We start from the raw sequence: 27,346 nt of genomic DNA, 5'->3' as shown, positions 1-27,346 counted from the left end.
TCTCTATATTAGCTATACATTTAGAATATAATTTCAGATACTATTAGCACTCATGGCATTTCTCATCATGACTTGTGCTTACTATAGGTAAGTGTGATGTACTCATACATTTATATCAGTTTGCGCTCTCTCACTACTCTTTTGTAACTTTACAGCAAGTCAACCACTTGTGAGGGGACTACTCTTACCTGTACCCCTTACTAGCATGCCTCAATACCCTACCCAGCGCGGCCTGCCGGCAATCTCAAAGACAATAGGTAGGCCATTTGCTTGAAAGCCATGTAAAAACATGTAACGTGCGCACCGCTGCTCGCTCCCATGGCAATACTCCATGGGAGTGAACTTTTGAAAAAAGGTGGGACATACACCCAGCATTAGCGATTTGCAGGCAATAATTTTCTTAAGGACACACATTATAGCCGGTCCAAAGCATGGGAGAAGTCAGACCCCTAGAACAGATTACCTAACAGTGTAAGAGCTGTATAGGCTCGACCTAAAGAGATGGTTTGGGCCTAGCAAAAGATTTGTTTTGCCAGGACGAAATGGCAGTTTAGAAACTGCACACACAGGCTGCAATGACAGGTCTGAGACATATTTAAAGGGCTATTAAAGTGGGTGGGACAATCAGTGCTGCATGCCCACTAGCAGCATATAATTTCCAGGCCCTGGGCCCATGTTGTGCCACTGTGCTAGTCAGTTACAAGTAAACTAGATAAGCCAATTTGGGAGAAGCCGATGCCACCATATTGTAACCGCATCGCTGCGGCGGCTTTTCTCGCTGTGCGCGGCGATTTTAAAAACCGCGCGGTTCATGACGAGCTCAGCTCATCATGAGCGCACGGCAGGTTACTCTCATGACGAGCTGAGCTCGTCATCAGCCTGGAAGGGGTTAAGGTGTGAGCACATGCACTTTAGCACTGGTTAGCAGTGGTAAGTGTGCAGCGTCCTAACGCCAGCAAAAGCAAGATCAGCCAAAAATAGAGGAGGAAGGTAAAAGGTTTCGGGGAAGACCACCCTAAAGCTGACAAGTCTAATACTACTTTAGGGTTTTTTGAGAATCTTAAAGTTGGAAATCTAATCAGATCATAGAAGTCGATCTGCAATGCTGAGATTTCTGATTTGTGAAAACAGACATGTGAATAGGTCTCTAAGTTAGCCTTATTTATGCAGGTGGTCGTTTGCCATGTTATGTCTGTCTTCAGATACTTCAGCATATGCCATGAGTGTTTCTTCTTACACGTTCATGACACAATTTTTCAAGTTGCATTTTCACAAATATTAAGTATAGGAACTGTTATTATTCATTGTTTTAAGCATAGTTGTTAGCCCATCATGCGCACTGTATAATTTGTTATATTTCTTAAAATGTAGTTAAGTCCACGTACAGTTTCTTGGGGAGGGAGTTGAGGGACTTCTTCAAATCTCTGTCTTCGGTACTTTACGTCTATTCTATTATTTTGCCATGTTTTTAAGGCTTCACTAATTAACATGTGTTTGGAATGAGCCTTCAGAAGTATTGCCAACCAATGGTATACCCGTGGGTCATATAACCGTCCAGCACCTCACTTTATTTGCCGCATCATGGTTATTAAGCCACTCATAAGGAGGTTCTGACTTTGGGCCTGTTACATGACACTACATCCATAAACTAATAACCCAACATTAATACATTTGCCTTGATTTCAAAGTTGATTTTTTGTTCCAGAGCTTGTGCACATTCAGGTAGGTTTTAACATGTGTTTTTTTATCTTCATTTGATTTCTACATTGATAATATAATATGTACTTTTCGAAACCATACATAAACCTTCTAAACCATGCCACCAAAATGTTTATTACGCACCTTTACATGAAATATATCTGCTATTGGCCTCATGTATGTATTTATTTTTCTGTTTTAACCCGTTGGCTGCTGCCGTCGGCCAGCGGTTGTCGTGTGCTCTACCTTAGTAGTGCTGCGCACGTCCGTTGGCCGACGCTGCCCCACCCGTTTTTCGAACATTCAGCACTGGAGCTGAACGTTCAACGCAGCCAACGGGTTAAAGGCTCTGATCCATTAATCAGAGCCTTTGAGATCGCACAACAGATTTTCTGGTATGTACAAAACCCAAACTGCGATTCAGTAATAAATTATCAAATCCCAAAATAAATTTCCAAGTACATACCGAATCGCAAATTGGAAAAGGTGTGTTTAGTGCATCCCTTCTAATTTGTGATTCCTTAAGGTATGTATCAATGGTTTGTGACCACAATTGTGGTTGCAACCTATTGATAGGTTACCATCCCTTTAGTGGAAGTGATAAGCCATTCACAAACAGGAATGTGAATGTTGTCCAATACATTTGAATACTGCTTACTCCTAAAAAAAGTTTGTGAAATGTTTTTTTTTTAACCAATCACATTTTCCTTTACATAAAATGGGTTACATATAAAACAGATTACGTTTTTTAAAATCAATCACAAACGTGGGGGTGTGCTGACCCCAGCAGGCCACCATCCCTGTGACGGCAGCTAACCATGGTTGGTCAAAATTTTCAACCTACCTCATTAATTCTCATAAGGTTGGTCAAAATGCGACTCGCTGCGATTCAGTATTTTGTGAACTGACCTATAAGTACCTAGGCCGGTTCGCAATATAGCAATACATTCGGTGAAAGTCGGTTCGACCATTTTTCCAAATGCTTATGAACACGGAGCCCCAAATACTTGAGTGAAAAACAAACTTAGTAATTAATTCATGTAAACAGATTTGACATAGGATTTGTATTATATATGGTGCCACAAGATGTCAGTGCAGAACTCCCTTTGGCATAATGTAACGGTGCTTACTTACTGAAATGGTGTTATTTTTTGACAGCTGCCAGAAATCATTGTTGTCAAAAACTAGTGACGAATCTACAGTGGCATCCTATTAACTTATTGGTGATTCTGTTAAGTATAGTTTGAGAGAAAAACATTGAAACAACATGCAATGCTTCGATAATTTTTTATACTTTTTTTTGTTTACTCTTGCAGGCACCCGTTTCCTGCTGGTGATCGAGTGACCTTCAATGGGAAAGAATGCATTTGCCAAAAATGTTTCGTACCCTCAACCAGCAGCATTGGAAATATCACAGTCCAGGGTCTGAGAAGTAAGGAGGGCTCAGTCATTCCATCCCCAGTTCATTAGACGAATCGTGACACTAAAAGTTGCTGAATTATGAACGATAAAAGTATATTCTATATTGAAATGGTACACTAACTTATAATCTTCACATTCTATAAATGATCTTACTGTAGATGTTTCGTTCCTTCTCCTACTTCCCGCCAAGTCCTGGAATAACCTTCCACTCCATATCCGAACCTTCCATTCACTCGCCGACTTCAGAAAGGGACTCAAGACCTGGCTCTTCAGCTAAGGCTCTCCATACCTTCAGCGCCTAGATACCCCCTGGGGTGATAAGCAGCGCTATATAAATAAATACAGACCGATTAACCACATCGCTGCGGCGGCTATTCCGCCGCAGCGCTAAGAGGGCGGGGGGCCGCGCGGCGGGCGCATGCTGGTGACGGAACCGCTCCGTCACCAGCCGCGGTTGAGCGTTGCTCATGACGGAGCGGTTCCGTCATGGCCCAGCCCGCTTAATAGAACTCGCCGCGCAGGCGCAAAATCAGCGCCGCGCAGGCGCAAAATCAGCGCCGCGCAGGCGCGTCGGGCGGGCCATGACGGAACCGCTCCGTCATCAGCACAGCGCCACCGCGGCTGATGACAGAGCAGTTCCGTCATCAGCATGGAACCGGTTAAGTTACTGTAGTAAACCATATGTAGAAAGAAAAGTGTGTTATTCAATCCACTACGGAGAGGTTATGCAAACTGTACACCACGCAACATATTTAGATTTCATTCATTCATTCATTGAAGTGCAAGATGCTATGTATTACTGAGCTGTGGGTCTCTTTTAAGTGTCAGTCTTCCATGAGATGTGGCTTGACATAACATCTGCGTTTTAAGCTGCGGGCCTGATTCTGATCATTGCAGTGGGTTAAAAGAGACCAAAAAACAAAGTCAGTATGTCACTGTAATGTGACTGTATGTCAATGTAAATTAATGTTAAGGAAGTCAGCATCCATTGCAACGTATTTCAACTATAGAGGATATTAGGACAGTGCTCACCAAAGGTCGCTGAGGAAACTGTGAAATAAGGCCTAGCCTTAGAGACAGAATAGCTGTCTCACTAGACTGTTGTCTTTCTGAAAATGTCATACATAATATACATACATGGAGGGGCTTTTGTTCATTAGGCTTTCTCCTTTGCTGTGCTAAATGGTCATTCACATTTTGCTTCTGCTCACTTCAGCATACAGCATGGAGCACTGAGTCAGCCCACTTAACATTGGTTCCCTTCACTTTTAGTGATTGCTCAGAGTGTGTGCATTTCATTCACATCCACCTAAAAATCGCTCCTTTCTCTTTAGTGACAAAGATGGTTCAAAGTATGCTTATTTATATTTTATATACTAACTTTAGATACCTGATATTTATTTTGCCTGACCTTCTGTTGTTCAGTTAGATGGTGATTTATTTTTCATCTCCTTTTTATAGTTGCAATTATAAAGTGTTTAAGCGACATTGTAACATTGTAGTGGTCTGCAATATAAGTGCTTGGATAGGTCCTGATTTAATCTTCTCTCCTTCACAAACAATGATAATAGTAAAATGTATGATGCAATTTAACAACTGAAAGGCTTATTAGTTTAAAAACATAAGTAGTAAAACACCCACATAAGTGAATGTTTTTAAATTTAAAATGTTTATTGTAAGTGTATGACACCAAATTTAGGTGGTGGCATATTTTCTGTTTTGCTTTTGCACTTGTGGAATTGGCTTGCAATAAAAATAAATAATCAACCATTGCATTATCTTTCCAAGGCACTACCTATTGGTTTTGCCAATGCTTGTAATAACTTTGCATGCATGCTTAATAATGATGAATGGGTAAGTCTTGCACAAAATATTGACAGAGATGACAGTGCACATCTCTTAACGTGAAGCTACCAAAGAGCTAAGCTCAGCTATTAAATGTAAATGTGTCATATTGCATTTCTCTACGACATTTAGATGCATAGCTTAGGAGAACCAAAGAGGTCCCATACCGGCGCGTAACCATGATGAAAGTGTAACAAAAGTGTCCAACCTCCTCTAACATTAAATGGGGCCCTAAAAACAATGAATAAATGACCCACTAAGGAAATTATCAATATGGTTTGTATGTATGCCATTTGATGCATGAATGAGTAAAGTTTACAGAGGAAATTAATGGCACGAGTAGTTCATGAATCTTAAACATAGTGACTAAAATTGTAGTCAGCTTAGGGATCCTAAAAAAAATGCTTGATCCTGAAGAATGCCATTTGACCTTTCAGGCAACAACATTTGGCAGAAACGTTCTAGACCTACTGTGAAATACTCATGCATCCATAATAAAACGTATATCAAGAATATTATTAAGATATTTACATTTGAGCTGTCACGACGGATAAAAAGATAGAGATCATCAGAAAATAATTTAAAATCCTAGAAACCTATTTTTTGTAATAATAAAATGTATTAACTCATCTTGACGGTACAAACCCCTCTTTTTTTTTAACAGAAGTAATTAAAAAGGCAGTTATAAACCATAATTATCCATTCTAATTTTATCATCTGCTAGGCCCACGGCAGACATTTGTTATTAAAAAACAATAATTAATAACGCTAGTAATGTAATTCGGTATTTATGGCGGAGTTCCTGGAATTGCAATTCCATTTATATAATAAAACCCCTGCATACAATTCCATTTATATAGTAAAATCCCTGCATACAATAGTTTAAAGGATCGAGGGATACAAAGGAAAACAAGTTAGTACGTACACCAGGGCCGTGTGGTGCGGAGTGTGCAAATCAGTAAAAAACACAAAACATGGGACTTGATCTGTCCTTTAGTAGTTAGCCGTTGATGACTTGCAGGCTCTCGCTGTTTATTAATTTTCGTGCTGTTCCTGTGACAAACTTAGTGAACCGAATGTTAAGCTGTGGATTATCCTGGTTCATTGATGCAAGGATAGGATAGTGAAATTGTATCGCGACCGTGTTTCTTGTTGACTGTCCTTTGAAAATTGTTCTATTGTAAATACAGGGCAACGAACAGTGCATATAACCACATTTTAGAAAAATAAAGCATTATGGGTTTATTGCCTTTAAGGAAATAGATGGGAGGTATTTCCCGGGAATCTTTATTACGAAGTTTGCCTATGAGATGAGGTTTTTGTTGTATTGATGTTGGTTAAATTCAGATCCAGATCGTTTTCGGCGGTATATAAGGACAACCGATCGAGTAATCTCTGCAAGCCAACCCTGGTGTGACTGAGCAGGACCAGGTCGTCCGCATACAGTAAATTACTGACTCTTGTCCCAGCGAGCTTTGGAGGATGGGAATTAACTTTGTCAAGTAACTCTGACAAATCTGAAATGAAAAGGTTAAAAAGAAGGGGCGCCAGCACACATCCTTGTTTCACTCCGCGGGTTGTTTGTATTTTCCTTGAGATGTATGATCCATCTCCAAGTTTTATACAGATCCATGTGTTAGAATGTAGCGCAATTATGGCTTGTAGTAACACTGGTGGAATCCCCCATTTCCTCAGTTTGAGCCATAATCTGCGGTCAAAAGCAGCCTTAAAATCAACGAAACAGCCATGCATTAGCGTTCCTGAAGTTGCCGCTTTATCCAGCAGTACAAAAAGGGGGTGGTGATGCGGGACAGAGATTGCAAACAAGTTTGTTATAGTGCCTGATTTTTGCACAAATCCTGTCTGGTTGAAAGGTATGAGACGATTTTTTGCGGCCCAGGACGCCAGATCTTGAAGAAGCAGCTTAGCATAGTATTTCAATTCCACGTCGAGTAGGGTGATCATCCTGTAGTTTTTTCGGATCTGATCTCTTACCACCTTTATGAATTGGATGTATAATAGCTCCTTGCCACGATTCTGGTAATACCAAATTAATCCGGCAATAGGAAAAAAGGGGTGCCAATTGATTGGCTCAAAATTCTGTATCCTGTTTGAACAGAGACTGGGGTAGAGCATTTGGCCCTGGCGCTCCATCTGAGCGACCCTCTGTTATAATTGATGCGATTTTTTCAGTAAAAATTCCCAGAGTTGTTGGAGCACTTTGTGATGATTCTGTGGGCTGGAGCAAAAGTTTCACATCAGTTGTCAGTGGAGCCTTTGTGTATAATTCAGCATGGTTTCCTTGTGTCATTACATCCTTTGGGCCTAATAATTGGCATGAATTGGGTTGGAGAGCCGTGGCTAGTGGTCTGGCCAATGGGACATCTTTTTCTGGTTCTTCAAAATGCATTGTTAGGTAGGGTACCCATTCAGCTTCTGAGATGTTAACGCCGATTTGTCCTCCTTGTTTGTGTGTTTTGGAATTGACAAGTGACCAGAAGGATTTTGAATTGTCGTTTTTACTTGCGTGTATCAATTTTAGCCAGAACTGCTCGGAGCGTTTCTTTTTCTCAATGAATATTGCGTGTCGGAGTCCTTTTTGGGCTTGCTTATAATTATTTAGATTATAGTCTTCCCCTGGGAACCTGCGTGCTTGTCTTAGGGCACTATTAAGTGCTGATTTTAATTTCCTGATTTCGGCTGTTATTATTGCCTGGTTTCTTTTTTTAGATTTTCGTGTAGTACGTGGACATTTTTTAAGCAGTTCCCGGGAGAAGAGCTCCCATGCTGTAGTGGGCAGTGATGTGACAATGCTCATTAAATCTTGCTGGGCTCTACATTGGCTCATTATTGCTGGTATAGTTGGATCGGTCCATTTCAACCTTTTGAGGTTTTCGGTATAGTTACCTTCTGAGGTCAGGCTTGTCATGGCATGATGTGTTAAGTGAGCGGGTGTTCTGTATTCCAAGTATCCTTCTATTGGAAGGCTGACCAAGGACCATGTTTCCTGCAATAATATAACCTCGTGATTTTTAAAAAACTTTATCACATCTGGAGATTGAAGTTTTGGAGGAGGCCGTTGATGTTCTATGTACCTACTGATGTATGAGCCCATTAAAAATCCTCAAATATCATACCATTTATATTTAATCTTGCTAACGGGCCAAAGAATACATATGGTAGAATACGGGATAATTGTAGGCAATTTTATATCGGACACCAAGCTAAAACAATCATGTGCTCAATTAACTGTCAAAGTAAGGTATGCATAGATACACAAGGTATCCTGGGTCAGGAACCGAGGAGAAAGCATGCCACTCATGACCCTAGTGAGTGAGGGATAATAGGCAAACCTTCTAATAACAACATCTTGAGAGGACAACAGTAGCTTACTGTTTTTGAGAATGAGACAGAGAAGCAAAAATGTCATAATGTGACAAGAGTTGCTCCAGGTTATCTTACTTTTATATGGATGGGTTGAGGAGAAGCATGACTTGGCCTCTGAACTAGAAGAAGAGCATAATTAGAAAATGAAACAGATTGTACAGGTTACCTTGGAATATCACCATTAGTTGATGAAAATCCTGTACCATTAATGAAAGTGAAAGAGGTATTGGCTATAAGTTTTGTTGTTAAATCCTTTTAATGCTTGTTGCACTGAAATACAATTTAAATAGGGCCAGATGTACCTCTGGCTAGCTCAATAACAGGGTTTGCGACTTTTTCAAATATACTGAACTCAGGTTACTCAAACACAAAATGAGTCTAGAAGGTCATAACGAATTTCTATTGGGTAGCAGCATGTTTAAGGTGCCCCTTCCAAATAATTATTCCGTATGTAATATGTCAAGGTTTTGTGACCAAAATCCGGTCACAAAACATTGCAATTTTATTGGCTCCTAATATGGGGTGGTAAGCCATTTGCAGAAGGGGAAGGGATTGTACGAGGACTCCTTTTCATTAGTGAATGTAAAAAAAAACTTTTAAAAAGGTTTTTTCTTAACACAGCCCCATTTCCTTTTGGGAAAGTGGACTACATGTAATACAAAAAATCTATGGGTAATCCACTTGTAAAAGGAGTCACTGCTTTTGGGCATTTCTATGGCATGTTTGGGGCAGATCTGAAGTATCGAAAAATAATCACAACCCAACTAGAGCCATACTTACAAATAGCCCCTATACCAGTTGCCAATAATCAGTCAGTTGGCAGTGTAGAAGGTCCAATTGTTTATTACAACAAACAAACTCTGCCAGAGGAGCTCCTTGCGACCTAACCCCACGAGGTCCGCCAAGAAGACTGCTGGCACATCATCAGCAAATCACATATATACTGTTACATTTCGAAGCCGTTACCTAAGATGGAAAAATACAGGCTGGTACAGGTTGGTGCAAAGGAAGGACCATATATGGAACACAAAACCCTCCTCAGTATAGTTCAGCTCATTATAAAAAGGTCGAGAGGGTGACTCCCTTCTGCTAACTCCGAGAGAGTCCGAACAGCGCTCCCCTGGAATGTGCTTACCCAATCTACCCCCACCTATAACTTTGACAGGCCTAACGTGCAGAAACAGCAGGTTGCTACAGTTGTACTATTTCACAGGGGAACGGATCTCGGCTATGGAAATGGAAAGGTTCCGTTAGTGCTGGAAGCGGACTAGGCCACAAAATGGCGCTTGTCGGGTCAAGCTGTGTTTGCGTATAACTTAAAATAACGTGCAATAAAGGGTACATGAGTCCCTAAGCGGTTATATGTGCAGGCTTATTAGTGTTTGAAACTCTATATCTGCTTAATAGCTACACCACGCTAATTACAAGCAATAACTACATGTTTTACTATGCCCAGATCGAATTCTGGTTCCTCAAACCCTCCTTTTAGCGTGATGTAGCTAACTAATAGGAAGTACTAATCCTGGAAGACTTCTTCATCAATGGCCATCAGCTCACGAACCTCCTGTTGGAGCATCTGAGTCTTAGTTGGAACAGAAGAGGGGGTGAACATGGCTGTCACTCTTGTGGCACAGTAAGAGCAGCAAGCCGGTCCACACTGCATACAGAGGCAGCAGGTGAAAATGATACCGGCTGCTCCAGCGACTATCATCAATAATTTCCAACCCCAGGTCGACAATAGCCCCCAGAACCAACTAGAGAGTGACCAGGACCCATTCTCAGTGAGCATTTCCGCTGTGATGCGATGTAATTTCTGGATAGCCAAATGAACCGTGGAGGTGGAGCCTGGAATATAAACACAGCAGGAGCTGCCAATCACTTGACATGCTCCTCCTGGATCCGCCAAGATGACGTCAAGAACCATCCTATTCTGGAGCGAAACAAGTCTCGTGGCCTGAAGCTCTACAGTGATATTGGTCATGATATCGGTGGTGATATTAATGACATTTTCCACTATTCTAGACAATCATCTTATTTCCCTACTATTAAAGATCGGCCCCCAGAAAGGGACCAATCCTTTCGTACAGTCTGTAAACTGTTGCAAGGAGGTGTCAGTCTGATCAACCTCAGTCATATCAAGCTGTCTTCGCTGTCTATTGGAATCTGGCTTTGTACTATGGAGCTGGTGTGTTTTATGGTAGTCTGATGGTGCTATGTACACAGGGGGGTCCAAGAAGGACAAGTAACACTGCCCCGCCCACCCTCGTGGTAACCAAGTATAAGCATTTTCCCCACAAACGAAATACACATTTGGTGGTGTCAACAATGGAGGGCTGCTGAAGATCTTCATTCTATAAGTATAATTGCAGATGCTATTTCCAACCTGTACATGTCCCATACCCTGGACACAAAAATCGGAGGAAGTATTCAAATTAGGGACAGGCATAATGCGTTCACTAGTGACATTTCTGGCAACAAAATGCTGGAAGTACTGAGAATGATTGAAATTAGCAAAGTCATAAAGTTCGTCCTGTAACCAAGTACTGTTCTCATTAGCAGTATACAAATTCATACAAGCATCTGGGTCCAGTGATCCCTTCCCCCCATTTCCAGCTGGGTCGAATCCCTGGTGTGTTTCAATGTATGCTAGGATCATATTATAATCCTTCTCCGAGTATTGTTTGCGGTTTTCTACATAATGGTTATACATAGCAGAGAACATTTGACACCATGCTTCACAGCTTCCTAGGTAGGACAAGGGCAGAAAAAGAAACAAGTCATGTTTATGCATAACTGATGGCAAGAGCCCACAAACCCAACAATCGGTCATGTTGGTAGTACTGTGGGTTTGATGGAGCATTTCTACAAATACATTCTTGGCATAAGTCTGGCGGTGCCTTTGTTTATGCGGTGCTAAGGTGAACATCAAGTGCTCGGGAGGGGCAATGGTAGAGGGCATCATAGCTTGCATGGGGTACTTATACTCTAAATATATAAAAACACCCATAAAGATGGCTAATATAACAGTTATTACTAACACAAAGTCTATTGTCACACGCATGGTCCAACGAGAAAACATTGGCTCATAAAACGGCAAATATCATGGTGCAATGGGACGTTCTTCTTCAAGTACAACACGACCAAAAGGGTAAATTCCTAACTAAAAGTCCAAAACTAAACTTGGGAACAGCAGTCCGTCCTGCCAGAGGGTTCTTCTCCCTGTGTCCGTCAGAGTCTCACAGGCAGACTCCTATTGATCATCTGAAGAAAACAAAGAAATCGTTCCCGAAGGGATTTGATGCACAACCTGGCCGTTTTTCAAGTGTAAGTCTTTCTTTCTGAACAGAGCACAATAACAAAAGTTCCAGCTCTCAACGTGTTCAGTCCAGTGTCCTGCTCAGTACCTCAGACTTGGAATCTAGCAAACCCTTTCTACTCAAGTCTTTCCTTACCTCCTAGCAGTGTTGTCTAAGGCACATGATGTTTTCTTGGCCGTAGGTTGTATCGCACATGACCCGGGGTTTCCTGATCAGAAAATAGCAAAGTAGGCACTTTTCCTTCATTGGAGCCTCCGCTCGCGAGAATATCAACAACGGGATTAAGGGCACTTGCGGATTCAGCTGAGACCGGTTTGCCCGATCCCGTCGCTCCTTCTTCTTGCCTTTGTTCTGTTTCACAGGCGTTGGAAAAAGGGACAAATGCAGTGGCTCTCTCAGTTTCCTGGGTCGATATTTCACCAGATTGCAGCTGATCATAAGGAAGCGGGAGTGGCAGTTTCTTCAGATGGGAGACAATAATCCAATGCTTCCTCCCATCTACCTTTACCGCCGTCTGCGTTGCAAGCAGGATCTGGTGTGGCTCGGACCACCTCGGGCCAAGCTGGTATCCCTCTCGTACTTCTTAACCAGTACCCACTGGCCAGGTTCCAATCGGTGTCCGGGGCCCTCTGGCGGAGGCTGCTGTACAGATGCTACCTGCTGATGAATAGAACGGAGGTCTTTAGTCAAAGTGTACAGGTAATCGATCAACATAGGGTATTCAACATCAGAAAAAGATCGTGGCCTAGGTACCCCGCATATGTTAGCCGGTCGCCCAAAGATGATCGGGAATGAGGGGTAACTCTCAATGGCATGAGAGCTAAGGGTAGGGTGTCAGGCCACTTTAAACCAGTACTTTCTTGGATCTTAGCCATCTTAAGCTTCAAAATCCCATTATATTTCTCCACCAAAACACAGGGGGTTGGGAGAGCCGCGAACATGTCCTTGCCGGATTGCCCCATTGCCTCATGGTCATTGTAGTATGGTATTCTTCGTTTTCATTCAAAATTCTCAAAATGTTCAAAAGTTCGTGGCCAGTGCCCGTATATTCTCAAATCATATCCCTAGACACGTGTTTCTGGTTAAATACCTTCATCAGTAGGGAAAAATATTTTCAGGGGTTGCTTGACATGCCACTGTCATCTCCTCAGGACTATTACCACTCTCGGTGTGCACGGGCGTCTCCCAGAGCTCGTCAGCTCATGGCCCACGGGAGCCATTCAATACAAAACACAGGGGGTTGGGAGAGCCGCGAACATGTCCTTTGCGGATTGCCCCATTGCCTCATGGTCATTGTAGTTTGGTATTCTTCGTTTTCGTTCGAAATTCTCATGCAAGAGGTAATTACGTTGGGGCATGTCAGCGGTGCGCTCCCACCCCCTAATAGTTTAAAAATGGCTCCCACCAGCCAACGAGCTGACGAGCTCTGGAGCTTGCGCCGCATGCTGTGAGTGGAACTGGTCCTGAGAGATGACGGCAGCATGCCCTGCAACCTATGAACTTTTTTTGTCTTTTCCCTACTGACGATTGAGGAATCATGAAACACGTGTCTAGGGATACGAATTGGAAATTAATAATGCAGCACTGGCTATGAATACTTTTGAACCTAGTATTGAGCAAGAAATCATGAACTACATAAACCATAATGCAAGAGGTAATTACGTTGGGGCATGTCAGCGGTGCGCTCCCACCCCCTAATAGTTTAAAAATGGCTCCCACGAGCCGAAGAGCTGACGTACTCTGGAGCTTGCGCCGCATGCTGTGAGTGGAACTGGTCCTGAGAGATGACGGCAGCACGCCCTGCAACCTATGAACTTTTTTTGTCTTTTCCCTACTGACGATTGAGGAATCATGAAACACGTGTCTAGGGATACGAATTGGAAATTAATAATGCAGCACTGGCTATGAACACTTTTCAACCTAGTATTGAGCGAGAAATCATGAACTACATGAACCATCATGCAAGAGGTAATTACGTTGGGGCATGTCAGCGGTGCGCTCCCACCCCCTAATATTTCTCCACCAACCCTGCTGACTGGGGGTGTCGGGCTGCATGGAATTTTTGTCGTATTTGTAAGCCATTGGAGATGTGTTTAACAAGGGCCCCATGGAAGTGCCCCCCATTGTCCGACCAAATGAAACGGGGCAAACCAAATCTTGGTATAAATTCTTTGATGAGAGCCTTTGCTGTAGCCAGAGCAGTGTTCTCTTTAGTTGGGTAGGCCTCAACCCATTTACTGAAGGCACACACCACTACTAAAACGTATTTTAAGTGGTTGACGCGCTCCATGTGGATATAATCCATCTGGAGTACTTCAAACGGTAAAGTTGGGGGTGCAAAACTTCCACTCAAAACACTTTCTGCTTTCCCCGGGTTGTGTTGCAAACAAACCATACAGTATTGGACCAAACGGACAGCCGTCCTTTGTATGTTAGGATTATTCCATACTGGGTCTAACAAGGCACAAATTCCTTTAGCTCCTACATGGGCTGGGCCATGAGCCATAGTTACAACGGCTTGTACCAGGGCATTGGGCAACAGCCATCTTTGCTTCTCTGTTAAATCAACCCAACAGTTATTTTCATCCAGTCTCCCCACTTCCTTTTCCCACCGTTCCAACTCAGCTGGGGTAGCTTCCTTCTGTAATTCTTTCACGCTTTCTATGGTATTATCGATCAAATCAGACTCCTCTACCCATCTAGCAGAAGATGTTACAAACATATTAGACATCGTGGACTGAGCCATTTGCTTAGCAATCTGATCTGCAAAAGCGTTCCCCTCGCCCACTTCGTCCACCACTGCCTTATGGGCACTACATTTTATTATGGCTAGCTTTTTAGGCAAGGTTAGGGCATCCAACAATTGTAACACCAGTGGGCCATTCTGTATTTTCTGACCATGAGAGGTGAGGAAACCCCGCTACCTCCACAGCCGCCCAAAGCTATGGGCCACGCCGAAGGCGTATTGACTGTCCATGTAGATATTGACCTCGAGCCCTTCAGTTAGTTCACAGGCTCGTAATAATGCCACTAGTTCAGCAGCCTGAGCTGATTGATAGGGCACTTGAGATGTTTCAACTACCGTTTTTAACGTGGTAATTGCATACGCAGCTTTTGTTGTTCCATCTGCTAACTTGAAACAAGACCCATCCACATATAACTCCCCCTGAGGGTCAGATAGAGGAATGTCTGTGAGGTCAATCCTACCCTTTGTTACTTCTTCAGTTTGAAATATGCAATTGTGTACATCATTTAAATTTTCATTCGGAGGGAGTGGTAGCAATGAGGGCAGGATTTAATGTGGCATATCGCGTAATCGTAATATGTGGAGCAAATAATGTCAATTCATATCCGGTGAGGCGGGCACTCGTAAGATGCTGTGTCTTAGTCTTATTTAGCAATACATCCACAGCATGTGGCACCATCACCGTTAGGATAGAATTTAGAACGAGTCCTTCCGACTGTCTGAGGGCCACAGCAGCTGTCGCGGTGGCCATCAGACAGCTAGGAAGTGCTCTGGCCACATTATCCAAGGTGGCCGACAAATAAGCGCAAGGTCTTTGCTTACCACCAAATTCCTGTGTTAACACTGAAAGCGAGCAACCGTCTACCTCATGCACGTATAGTACAAAAGATTTACGTAGTCAGGAGTACCCAAGACGGGTGCAGAACAAAGGGCAGATTTCAAAGAGTCAAAAGAGTGCTGACATTCATCAGTCCAAGGGAGAGGTTCATGCACATCTTTAGTGGTTAAATGCAACAAAGGTTTAGCAAGAAGAGAAAAATTAGGTATCCATTGGCGACAGTAAGAGGTGATGCCAAGAAAAGCACGAACTTCACGCTGGGTGCAAGGGACAGACATGTTAGAGATAGTAGTAATACGTTCAGGAGTCAAACGCCTACCCTCCTTCGACAATAGATGACCTAGGTAGGTTACCCCCTGTCGACAATATTGAAACTTAGACAAGGACACCTTATTTCCTTTTGCCGCCAAATGGTGTAACAAATTTAACCGTGGCATCCTTACAGCCTTCCTCAGTGTCGGACGCGATCACCAAGTCGTCCACGTACTGTAAGAGCGCGTTACCGTCAGGCAAGACTAGGTCATATAACAGAGCCTTAAGGGCTTGACTATAGATGCTCGGACTTTCAGTATAGCCTTGAGGTGCACGACAGAATCTGAAGCTTCGGCCAGATAACGAGAATCCGAAGATCTGCCTGCTATCAGGATGGATAGGGATGCTGAAGAAGGCATTCTTCAGGTCGATGACTGAAAAATATCGGGCAGTTGGTGGGATCATGGTAAGTATAGTGGTGATATCAGTCACCACGGGATACTGTGGTACTACGATCTTATTGACCTCCCGCAAATCAATCACAAAACGATATGCATCGACATTCCCCTGGGGTCCTGACTCGGGTGATTTCTTCAAAATCGGGAGAATCGGGCTGTTACAAACATTGGCAGCTGTTTCCTCAACCACCCCTTTATCAATTAAGTCCAGGATGATCGAGAGCAAGGCTCGCTCACCCGTCGGTGAAATCTTATACTGGGGTATGCGTGGTAATTTCGCACCCTTTTTCAACGTAATATGGACGGGTGGGATGTCTAGTTTACCGACATCCGCATCTCCTGTGGCCCATAATGTGGCAGGGACGGTATCGAACTCAGGCGGGAGAGGTTCATTTTTAGCAAAACATTGTTTCATGCTGTCAGCGTAAGATTGTATAGTCAAATAAACACTGTCTGGGGAGCAGTAGATTTTTGCATTTAGCCGTTTCAACATATCCAAACCCAATAAATTCTCACCACAATGCGAAGTCAACAGAAAAGGTGTTTCAATAGTGGCAGGACCAATCGTGAAGGGGAGAGGCTTAGAGATGGGGCTTACCACTGGGACTCCTGAAAATCCCACAGATACGTTATTTTGCCCGGACAGAGCCGCCCCTGGAACCAATGATCGAGCAACTGAGCTGTTCATTGCTCCTGTGTCAATTAGAAAATTCTCAAAAGTCCCCATCAACTCCCCCTTCACATAGGGTCCTTGCTGATTGACTGGGATCGACACCTGGCCCCTACTCTGTCCCTGGCTGTATTATGGGTGGTCGTACCTATTCTGCTCACAAAATGTGTAATCCTCATTATAATATTGTCTACCCTGGGGGTTGTCAAAATGGTTCCGTTCAGACTTGCCTTGAGCCGCCTCTTCCCTATGCATATCACTCCGGTCTGGGCCACCCCGTCCACGGCCTCGTCCCCGGACCGCTCCATTCTGGGCAAGTAGTAACTGACACTGAGCTTTCCAGTGTCCTTCCTGTTTACAATAAGCACACTGATTTAACCCTAACGGCTGTCTCGTGCCTGTGCCTGCGCCTCTGCCTGCGCCTCGGCCTGTCCCCTCCCCTCTGGATACGGGCCCTCGGACTCCTCTCCCTCCCCCTTGTCCTCGAACGACTTGCTGTAACAATACTCAAGTCTTAAGATCCTTGGCCTTCTTCTCCACTTTATCCCTGCTCTCATTTTCCCTATGCTCGTAATATTGGGCCATGCTTAGTATCACAGAGGGAGTAGAGGTAGTCCAGGTACTCTTGGCAGCCTGTAACCGCGCAGAAATTTCGGGTGCCAAATTGGTTACAAACCTATTCACAAACAACCGGACCCCACCTTCTGTCGCCAGATCCTGTCCGCTAAAAAAGATGATTACGTTTCTAGGCTTATCTCCGGGTTTGCGGTCTCGGTCCCAGTCTTTCAATTCGTTCCTGGTCCCCCCTAGTTCTGCGGCATGATAAGTGTCATGCACCTGTCGCCATATGTCGACCGGTACCAACAATCCGAAAAATAATTCTATATCTGCTAACGTCATTACAGCCGAGGCTGCAGCCTCAGTCAGCTCTTTGTAGTAGGCAGTGGGGTTCTTGCGGGGGTCAGGCAATTGTGATTTTAGGGCAAAAACCTCAATCCTTTTCCACGGAGTGTACACCCATTGCTCCTGAAAACGGGCTTCCACTCGAGCTCTTATAACTTGGTCAGTATTGGGAGCAGAGGTTCCGCACCCGGATGGTTATGGCACGAAGGAGAATGTGGCCCCAGGACTGACAGGATCCAGAGACACTGGGGTGTTCTGAATGCAGTCTTTGGAAACATACTTCATAGATTGCCATGACATCTGGGAAAGTGCATGTGCAGCAGAAGATTTTAGAATATGAGAAATTTATCAATGACGTCCTTCAACAAGACCTGCAGAAGGTACTGGAACAAAGAGATGTGATTTACGAGAAGATTGCACAGTACCTACAGCTGAAAAATGTAGTTGAGAGGCTACAGGAGTCTGAGCGGGAGGTCCTTGCCGAACTGACTCTGGCTGAGGCACTGAAGTTTATTGAAAAGAAGTCCCAGTTACTAACAAAATCAAGTGAAATGATGACCCAAGATGCAGCAAAAATCAAAGCTAATATCCGTATGGTGTTAGAGGGGCTGCGAGAACTGCAGGGATTGCAAGAGCTGCCAGATGAGAAGCGCAGAGACGTTTTCTAGGTGCTGTTGGAGTGAAGGCGACAGCTACGAAACCCTCCCCCTTTCTGGGTTCCCCAAAACTACGTCACGAACATGACGTGTCGAGCAACAAAGCAACCTCCCCGCAAGGCGACTTACCCACCCACGCCAGAGCTCATGTACCAGACATCCTCCTTCATCACTGCTGGGGAAGGAATCCTGGCTTCCTCCCCTCAGTGTGGACTGTCGCCGTGGTTACCACATTGATGCACTGAAGGAATTCAAATAAAGTGTCATACCTTCTAGGGGAAAAAAAATAAAAAATTACTTGGTCAGTATTATCAAGTGTTTCAGGGACTTCGGGATGAAAAATAGGGTGCACTTCTCTCATGGGATGCTGAGAAGTCCAATTGGGACTTTTTACAAACATTCTGCCTCGATATTTTACTAATGTGTCTACATTCTTATACACCTCCACTGGGTCCATGTTGAACTTATGGATCCAGTCTCGGATGTTATACAGTATTTGGGGTCCCATCCCATCCTGGAAGCATAGTTCCCAGGCCTCGATAAGATAGCAAGACATTTGATATAGCGCATGTTGCTGCATAACTGGTTCGAGATCCTTTATGGTACTCCACAAATCAGCTACCGTGTATATATTGTTCCGCATCCATTTAGCCACCTGATCCGCTACAGCTTCTTTCTCACCATATTCCAAGGAGGCTCTCGTAAATAACCGTCTAGCTTTCATACCACCATGCTCTTCTAACGGTGTGCGCTCCCTATCTCCTGGGGTCGTATTGGCTGATTGAGAGGTCCAAATGGGACCCAGGGTCCCTAGGACCATTCGAGAAGTTGCCGGGGGCTGCTGTTCGTCAGGGAGAAGGGTAGCCGTGTCTCTCGTTGAGGTAGGAGTGGCACGATTAGTACCTAGAGAAATGAGAGACACGTCTGCCTCCGTGGCGGAGGCCTGAGGAGCTGTGACCGGTTAGAGAGGCAGAGCGGGATATACACGCTGAGGTGCATACGGGGGTGGGGGCCGTACATTCAACAAATCCTCTATTTCATCTTCTGCTTCATTTCGAGTCACATAGCTTTTATCTACTTGTAACCTAAACTGTCTGTCCGCGTACTCGTTGTTTTGCTTGGTCTTATTTTTATCATGAGCAATGGCTTTCTGAGTTACAGTCTGCCCTTGCTGTATCTTCATTAATTTCTCGGACCCTATGTGTCTCCGTTTCTCCTTTTTCTGCCATTTGTTAAGAGTATCAAACATGGATTGCCTGCTCCGTTTAGCGAACAGACGTTCCTGCAGATACTGGATCTTTTTCTCATCGAAAGATCCCGTCTTTGGCCACTGGAGTTCTACATTGTCTTTAGTGTATTTATTCCACAATGTATTAAATAAAAGGGGTCCAATACCATGCTTATAGTACATATCATGGCGAGGAGTTCCCTCCGGAGGCGCTGGCTGGCTTTCATCCAGCCTTGTACCTCCTCGGCCAATACAGCCAAAGCATAGTTTACTGAAACACGGCATCGTTCTTTTTCTAGACTGGCAGCTGAAAAGAAAAGTTATTATTCACAACACTCTCATACACATGGCCATGTTCTGCACTCAAATCCACTCTCACAATCTTGCACAAATAAAGTGACTACAGTTTCACATTGACATAAAACAACGCAACAAACGTGGTTTTCAAACAAGAGGTGGAGCCCGTCGACTCCCACCTATGGAGAACTCTTTCCAAATCTCAAGAAGACCCAAAAATAAATCAAACAGTCTTGTCCTTAGACTGCCTAGAGATAGCCACACAGGTTCCTCCAAACCACAGACCGGCCTACGGACCATCCAACACCATTCATGTTTCACCTCCCGAACTATTCCGGCTAAGCCTGCTTTTTCAAGCGTCGCTCCAGATCTGTCCGAGTGCTACCCAATCTCAGCCGCCGGCCTTTCCGAGAGCAGTCCGGCCTGGTGTGAACTTTTTCCACACGTTACACCAAGGCGTCTGGTCTTAATCTCTAGTTATTTCCAAAATCCAAAACAGGAGCGTCTGCTCGTGCAGCCTCAATACTGCCCCGTCAGACCCCCTTTTCGAGTTCTCCGTGACCAAAAGTCACCAAATTCCAAATTCCAAATTCAAATCCAAAGGATATCCAACATGAAACAAGACGAATCACTCACCTGGTGCACTCAGGTCCGATTGGGCGCTCTCCACTGCCAATTCCTGTGGACCAACGTGTTCCGTTCTCGGGTTACACCCGAAGGACTCCGGCGTGGGGCCACTAGCAGCTGGGGCTCTCTCGATCGGGAGAGCGGAGCGGACCCCCAATTCTTCGGTCGATCCTTACCCCCGATCAAGATCACCCTTTTCAATGTCCCGTCGTTTCTGATTACAGAGGGACGACCCCAACGCGGAGTCCCGGCGGAGTCGCCAACCGAAGTATCGAAAAATAATCACAACCCAACTAGAGCCATACTTACAAATAGCCCCTATACCAGTTACCAATAATCAGTCAGTTGGCAGTGTAGAAGGTCCAATTGTTTATTACAACAAACAAACTCTGCCAGAGGAGCTCCTTGCGACCTAACCCCACGAGGTCCGCCAAGAAGACTGCTGGCACATTATCATCAAATCACATATATACTGTTATATTTCGAAGCCGTTACCTAAGATGGAAAAATGCAGGCTGGTGCAGGTTGGTGCAAAGGAAGGACCCTATATGGAACACAAAACCCTCCTCAGTATAGTTCAGCTCATTATAGCAAGGTCGAGAGGGTGACTCCCTTCTGCTAACTCTGAGAGAGTCTGAACAGTGCTCCCCTGGAATGTGCTTACCCAATCTACCCCCACCTATAACCTTGACAGGCCTAAAGTGCAGAAACAGCAGGTTGCTACAGTTTTACTATTTCACAGGGGAACGGATCTCGGCTATGGAAATGGAAAGGTTTCGCTAGTGCTGGAAGCGGACTAGGCCACAAAATGGCGCTTGTCGGGTCAAGCTGTGTTTGCGTATAACTTAAAATAACGTGCAATAAAGTGTACATGAGTCCCTAAGCGGTTATGTGTGCAGGCTTATTAGTGTTCGAAACTCTATATCTGCTTAATAGCTACACCACGCTAATTACTAGCAATAACTACATGTTTTACTAGGCCCAGATCGAATTCTGGTTCCTCAGATCAATCATTAAATTGATTGAAATATATTGATTTCTTGCTGTTGGTTTTTCATGAGAAAACAATGCATAGTAGGTCATACTACAAACTGACTGACTGCAATGCTACTTTCCAAACCCTAGTTCTTGTCCCTAGAGATTGAGATTCATAGACACAAACACCTTGCAGTAGTGATAAAGACTATGCTGGAGGAATCATATCACTAACAAAGCAATGTAAAGAAAGGGTTGACACGAAACACATTCTAGCTACTGCAAAAAAATGGCATCTTCTTTTCCCATACCAACACCACTCGCTTTGACCACGGACACAAATTTAGTAAAATAGCACATTTCATTGAAGAATATAACTGACCGTACCAAATTACTTATGAGATCTTTAAATTAGATTGCCATTTGTTTACTGGTACAAGAAGTGAGCGACCCAGATTACCCTTGAGGGCTTGGGTGATTAAATGAAAGGGTGAAGATGCCTTCAAGGGAATTCGTTTAAAAAGATATTTATGATTTTCAATATGATTTGTTTAAGAATTAATTAATAATCCTCATCAGAATACAATTCAACAGAATTCAATTTAAATCAAACAAACAACATGTATAACAAACATAACCACAAGCCAGGTGTATAGAAAAATAAATTTATCAAAAAATTATTTAAAACAATTCATCTGATATACAGAAAATAATATAGGACTGCAGGTTGACACTTAGTATATGTACAAACAACTCAACAGAACCTATGAACGCCTATCCCAAAAGTATAATGAAAAAACAAACAGGATGAAGCGGAGGTCGACGTTTCGGTCTCCTACAGAATACTTGATGAGTCCGCCTATCTGATGATAACAGGACTCGCGCCTTGTGGACCTCCGGTAGTAAGCTATCGTATCGACGAGAGCTTTCTGAAGTTGAAGCCAGGCAACGTCAGATTCATTTTGTTTGATTTATTCGGCTGAACCACTGCCTGACTGACGTACCGAGCGTACCGAGCGCCGCAGACTTCAGTTGGTTCCGCCTATCTGATGGTAACAGGACTCGCGCCTTGGGGACCTCCGGTATTAAGTTATCGTATCGACGTGAGCTTTTTGAAGTTGAAGCTAGACAACGTCAGATTTATTTTGTTTGATCCATTCGGCTGAATCACTGCCTGACTGACGTACTGAGCGAAACTGCCTCTCTGGCATACTGAGTGAAAGTGGTATTCTGCTTTCCCGTAGCTCACCAATACTAAAGATTGGTCGATATCCCAAAACAATTTCTTTCGAGTACCCTTGTCCACCACTAAACGATGTGATGTGCCTCTGTTGTTGAAATTCGATTTACAACAAGATTTAACACTCGATATTACATTGTATATTATACAGATTTAAAGTATCATCAGTCCTGAAGATGGTCTCATCAAGTATTCTGTAGGGGACCGAAACGTCGACCTCCGCTTCATCCTGTTTGTTTTTTCATTATACTTTTGGGATAGGCGTTCATAGGTTCTGTTGAGTTGTTTGTACATATACTAAGTGTCAACCTGCAGTCCTATATTATTTTCTGTATATCAGATGAATTGTTTTAAATAATTTTTTGATAAATTTCTTTTTCTATACACCTGGCTTGTGGTTATGTTTGTTATACATGTTGTTTGTTTGATTTAAATTGAATTCTGTTGAATTGTATTCTGATGAGGATTATTAATTAATTCTTAAACAAATCATATTGAAAATCATAAATATCTTTTTAAACGAATTCCCTTGAAGGCATCTTCACCCTTTCATTTGTTTACTGGATCCTGAACTTAAGGATGTGTTAAGTGTCTATCTTAATAAAGCTTCAGGAAAAGTTCTAATTTCAAGCACTCAATCATATTCTACTCCTAAAGGACAAGCATGACTTCCCAAACCTAGAAATCGTTTTGCCAGTTGACAAATTTGAGAATGCAGCTCAGGAAAAACAAAATAAATTGCTTGCTTATCTTCAAAGGTTACATTTTACACTATTTCATCAATTGCAGAATAGCTTACTACGTGTATATATGACAATGTGAAAGTCAAAAATGTAATGTGCCATCATCATTCGCAATTTAAAGAGTGCACCAAGGAACACCATAGAACTATTGCAAACTGTGGTTCCCGCTTTCCAGAAGCACTTCTCTGCCATGACACAAATTACTGTAAAGAACCCTAGATTAGATTTATGTGAATTGAGCAAATTCTCTTAACTAAAGTTTGGAGGAAACTGTATTTAAAGCTAAAAGGGAATAGAGTACGCTCATTACATCGCTATGCTTTAAATTATCACAATGGAATGAAATATAAGAATGATATGTGGGTATTTTGAGGGGATTCATCTTTGCAACCTGGGATAAACTGTAATGATGGTTCTACCTGAATGTATCAGTCCCAGTTGTAGGAAACCTATATCGGTTACATAAATATAATCATATAAGTACTTTTAAAATCACATTTGATACATGATTACAATAATACCCTTGTAAAATCACAACACTGTTATAATTATATACAAGATGAGCAGCTTACAGTAAATAATCGTTTTGCTAGACCTATCCTGACAAAAAAATTCTAGAGATTTCCTCAAGCACCATAGATATTTGGGATTTCAGTGCCACACTAATGCTGCATTATTTACATAAACATAAAATACTACTAAAGAGGCTCATGCTATGTTCATAAAATAATAAAAAATGTTAGAGGCACTCACTTGGGTACAGCGTCAGTCTTACAAATACAAGTGAAAAAAACAAACCATTTTTTTACTCAAAATAGACATTTAGGTTTTTAGAGCCACGTTAAAAGTCGATTATTTACAAAAACATGAAGTGCATATGAAACTTCCTAATGCTCTATCCTGCAGGGAAAAATACCTAGACGTCTCACTCATGATAAAACAGCAATATGAAAATGACAAGTGACTGAAGAGAAGTCATATTAGTCAAAGGAATTCCTTAGACAAGATAGACCTTTGAAAATTCATACCACTACAATAATCCCAAGTTTAGAAAGATATAAGAATATAATAAAGTGGCATGTGCTTTGTTCAGCAATGTAGAATAACTAAAGAACACAGATAAATAAAGCACCAGTGTCGCGCCTACAAATGTCTAGGTGATGAAATATTAATCCCGCTAAGGTCTAGAACATCTCATTGTTATCACCTCGCTCCCTGAAAGTAGGTTTAGACAGAATATAAACATACTAATAATAACTTCTGAAGCTTATATACCATACCCAGTTTAAAAATCTAGAAAGCACAAAGACTATTGGTTCATACGAGTAATATCTAAGAATACACAGCGCCTCCACACAGTGCATGAAACCCAAATGAGGGCAGATTGAAATTATCCTTTTAGTAAGGGGTAAAATGTACTTAGGGTAGAAAAATACAAAGTGAGCCTCAATTTCGCATAACTGACGGGCAGAAGAGACATTCTGCTAAATCTCCTTTATTCTCCTTTCATTTTGCAGTCAGTGTGTTTAGAGGAAGGGAACCGATTTTGAAGCAGAAGTATACAATTTTAGCTGGATAGGGGATGATCCTGTTAAAAAATGTTTCATATTTTAGTGTATACTTGTGTGCTAGAAACGTATCTATCAAACCTCCAGATGTGGTTCGCATCAGGCTTCCGAAAGGATATGATCCCAGTATAAGCTCTTAATCTGAGTGCTCACATTTCTACTCAGGTTTCTGACATATCAGACAGATGTAAAATAAGCCTGAGCTCTTTTACCGCCTTGAGACAAGTTCTTGTCAAGAGCAATCAGCTCCTTCAAGGCCATTCTGTATGACACCAAATCAGGGTTAGACCATTGTCTGGTCCAGTACTTTAGGCTCCTTAGTTCAGCAATGTGGTCAAACTCTGAATATTCAGGTCCCATCATAATATATCAATCATTCCTCAAGTATATTTAATTAATAAATTCGCCATAAGTATTATTATGAAGCTAAAATTGATAGTACTGATTTACAATAATTTTTCATGTTTGCTTACTTATTTCATGTATCTTTTCTTCTATATTTTGCAAATGTGCATTCTATTGCGTATAACAAAGACACTATAAGACGTTCTTACATACTTTTATTGTCTCTTTTTACATTCTTATAGTTATGGGAAACTCCTGATCGGTGCAAAATTGGTCCAAGGGAAAAATGACAAAATAGAATCAAAATTCCTATTCCATGCTCAACACATATTCTCTACCTACTATTACACTTACACTTTTCTCCTTGATACACAGTCTAAATTGTCTATTTTTTTCAGACAGTGTTTCAATTTTATTTCCTCAATAATCTCCCTCCTCCTCATCTGCAGGGAGCTAGAGGTGTAACAGAGAAGCTCCGTTTGGACTGTGTGGGGGTGGGGAAAACTACATTTCCCCACCTACCTAGGGAGTTTACTTCTGGGCTCCCTGGCCAAATAGCCCTGCTTCCTTCCTATTACCTGTTGACTTTTCTCTTGCTTTACTCCTCTACACACAGGTCTACCTGTTTACTGTAGTGCAATGGGTACCTTTTCCCTCTTTAAGACTAGTGTTCACCACAGTGTCAGCTTGAACCACCTTAGTTTCAAAAGTGTTTGTAGCAGCCTACCCAGCCTGGGTACCTGCCAGTGACTATGTCACATACGGAGCTTAATATTATATGTCTTTATTTGTCTGCATGTAACAACGACCTCAACATTCTTAACATTCCATCATTTCTAATTTGACATTACATCTCTCCCTCTGTTAAATAAAGAAATATTTTTTTTACAAAAGAGACACATCTAAACATGTACAATGTAATCTCTCCAATCAATCTTTTTGACTAATTAATTGTTTGAGCTGATATTGTTTTGAGAAAGTGGGAACTGTCACCACCACTGTCCAGAATCTGTGTCAACAGTGTAAAAGCAATAGCTTTCACTGACGTTTCAGACCCAGTCTCTCCTTCAACAGTTAGATCTGATGAATGATTAGTTAAGTGCCTGAAATGAGAAGAGTCTCTGGTAATAGACTCCACAGGGCCCTGGGCAGTCAACATGTGTCCTTTAGTATACACCACTTGAAAAGGTTCTGCATCAAATGGAGCATCAGATGTTCTTCTGCACATTTGTTGTGCGAGCTCGGGAACTCCTTTCTCAAAAACAATGTCTTTCACATGTCATCTATTGTCAGCATACCCTTTCATCTTTTGTTTATTAGCCAAGTTCTTCTCATGAGTCGCTGTCTCATCTTTCTTTCTCTGATAAGTCCATTGAGGTAACTTGGTGTTCATTGCTCTCCTGAACAACAATGTAGCAGGACTTTCACCTGCAATTGAGTCGGATGTTGACCGGTAAGCTATCAAGGTACAATTCAACACAGTTTTCAAATCGAGCTACTCAAGAATAGTATGCTGCAGTGCTTTCTTTAGCATACTCAGAAAACGCTCAACAAGTCCATTGGCCTGTGGCCACAAAGGGGGCTCTACTGATGCTTTATATTCAAGTGCTCCAAGAAATCTTTGAACTCTCGATTGTAGAAAGGCAGGCCATTGTAAGACTGCACTATGGCTGGAGCACCCCATGTCGCAAAGTTGCCATCTAGTTTTTCAATGACTCTCTCTTGAGTAGTACATGAAAGCTCTGCAATTAATGGAAATCATGAGTATTCATCCATAATCACCAGCAGGTGATGTCCATTGTCGAGTTGACCAAAAAGTCCTTGGCTATTTTCACCCATGCATGCTTTTGGAGTTCTGACATGTTCAAGATGTGGTGAATAGTTCTTGTAGAAAGGCAGTTCCAAAGATGACAGCCCTGTAATTCCCTTTCAACCCTGTCATCAAGATAAAGGAAAGGTCAACGATATTTATTCTAATTTCTCAACCAATGTCACTACTGACCGCCCAAATCACAACATAATCACCAACTCCCTCTCCACCACATTTTGCGAATTCTGTCAAACTTTGCCTATGCAGATAGCAGAACTAATTGCATCCATTAAATCAGGATCCCCCCTCGATCCTTGCCCT

At 42.6% G+C, this 27,346-nt stretch overlaps 1 protein-coding gene and 1 pseudogene across 1 annotated transcript in view; both read left to right on the top strand.

The window, feature by feature from the left end:
- ABLIM2 (actin binding LIM protein family member 2) overlaps positions 1–27,346 on the top strand; it is a 797,090-nt gene that overhangs the window by 248,712 nt on the left and 521,032 nt on the right. The window contains exon 4 of the mRNA XM_078678529.1: positions 3,015–3,130. Within this exon, the coding sequence (XP_078534655.1) occupies positions 3,015–3,130 (116 nt within the window). The remainder of the gene's footprint in view (positions 1–3,014; positions 3,131–27,346) is intronic.
- Positions 17,709–18,464, top strand: LOC144821456 (protein UXT pseudogene; annotated as a pseudogene).

The sequence above is a fragment of the Lissotriton helveticus genome, chromosome 2_2 (genome assembly GCF_964261635.1).
Source record: "Lissotriton helveticus chromosome 2_2, aLisHel1.1, whole genome shotgun sequence".
Classification (NCBI taxonomy): Eukaryota; Metazoa; Chordata; class Amphibia; order Caudata; family Salamandridae; genus Lissotriton; species Lissotriton helveticus.
Note: the sequence above shows the minus strand (reverse complement) of the source record. Positions and strands in the feature narration are given on the sequence as shown.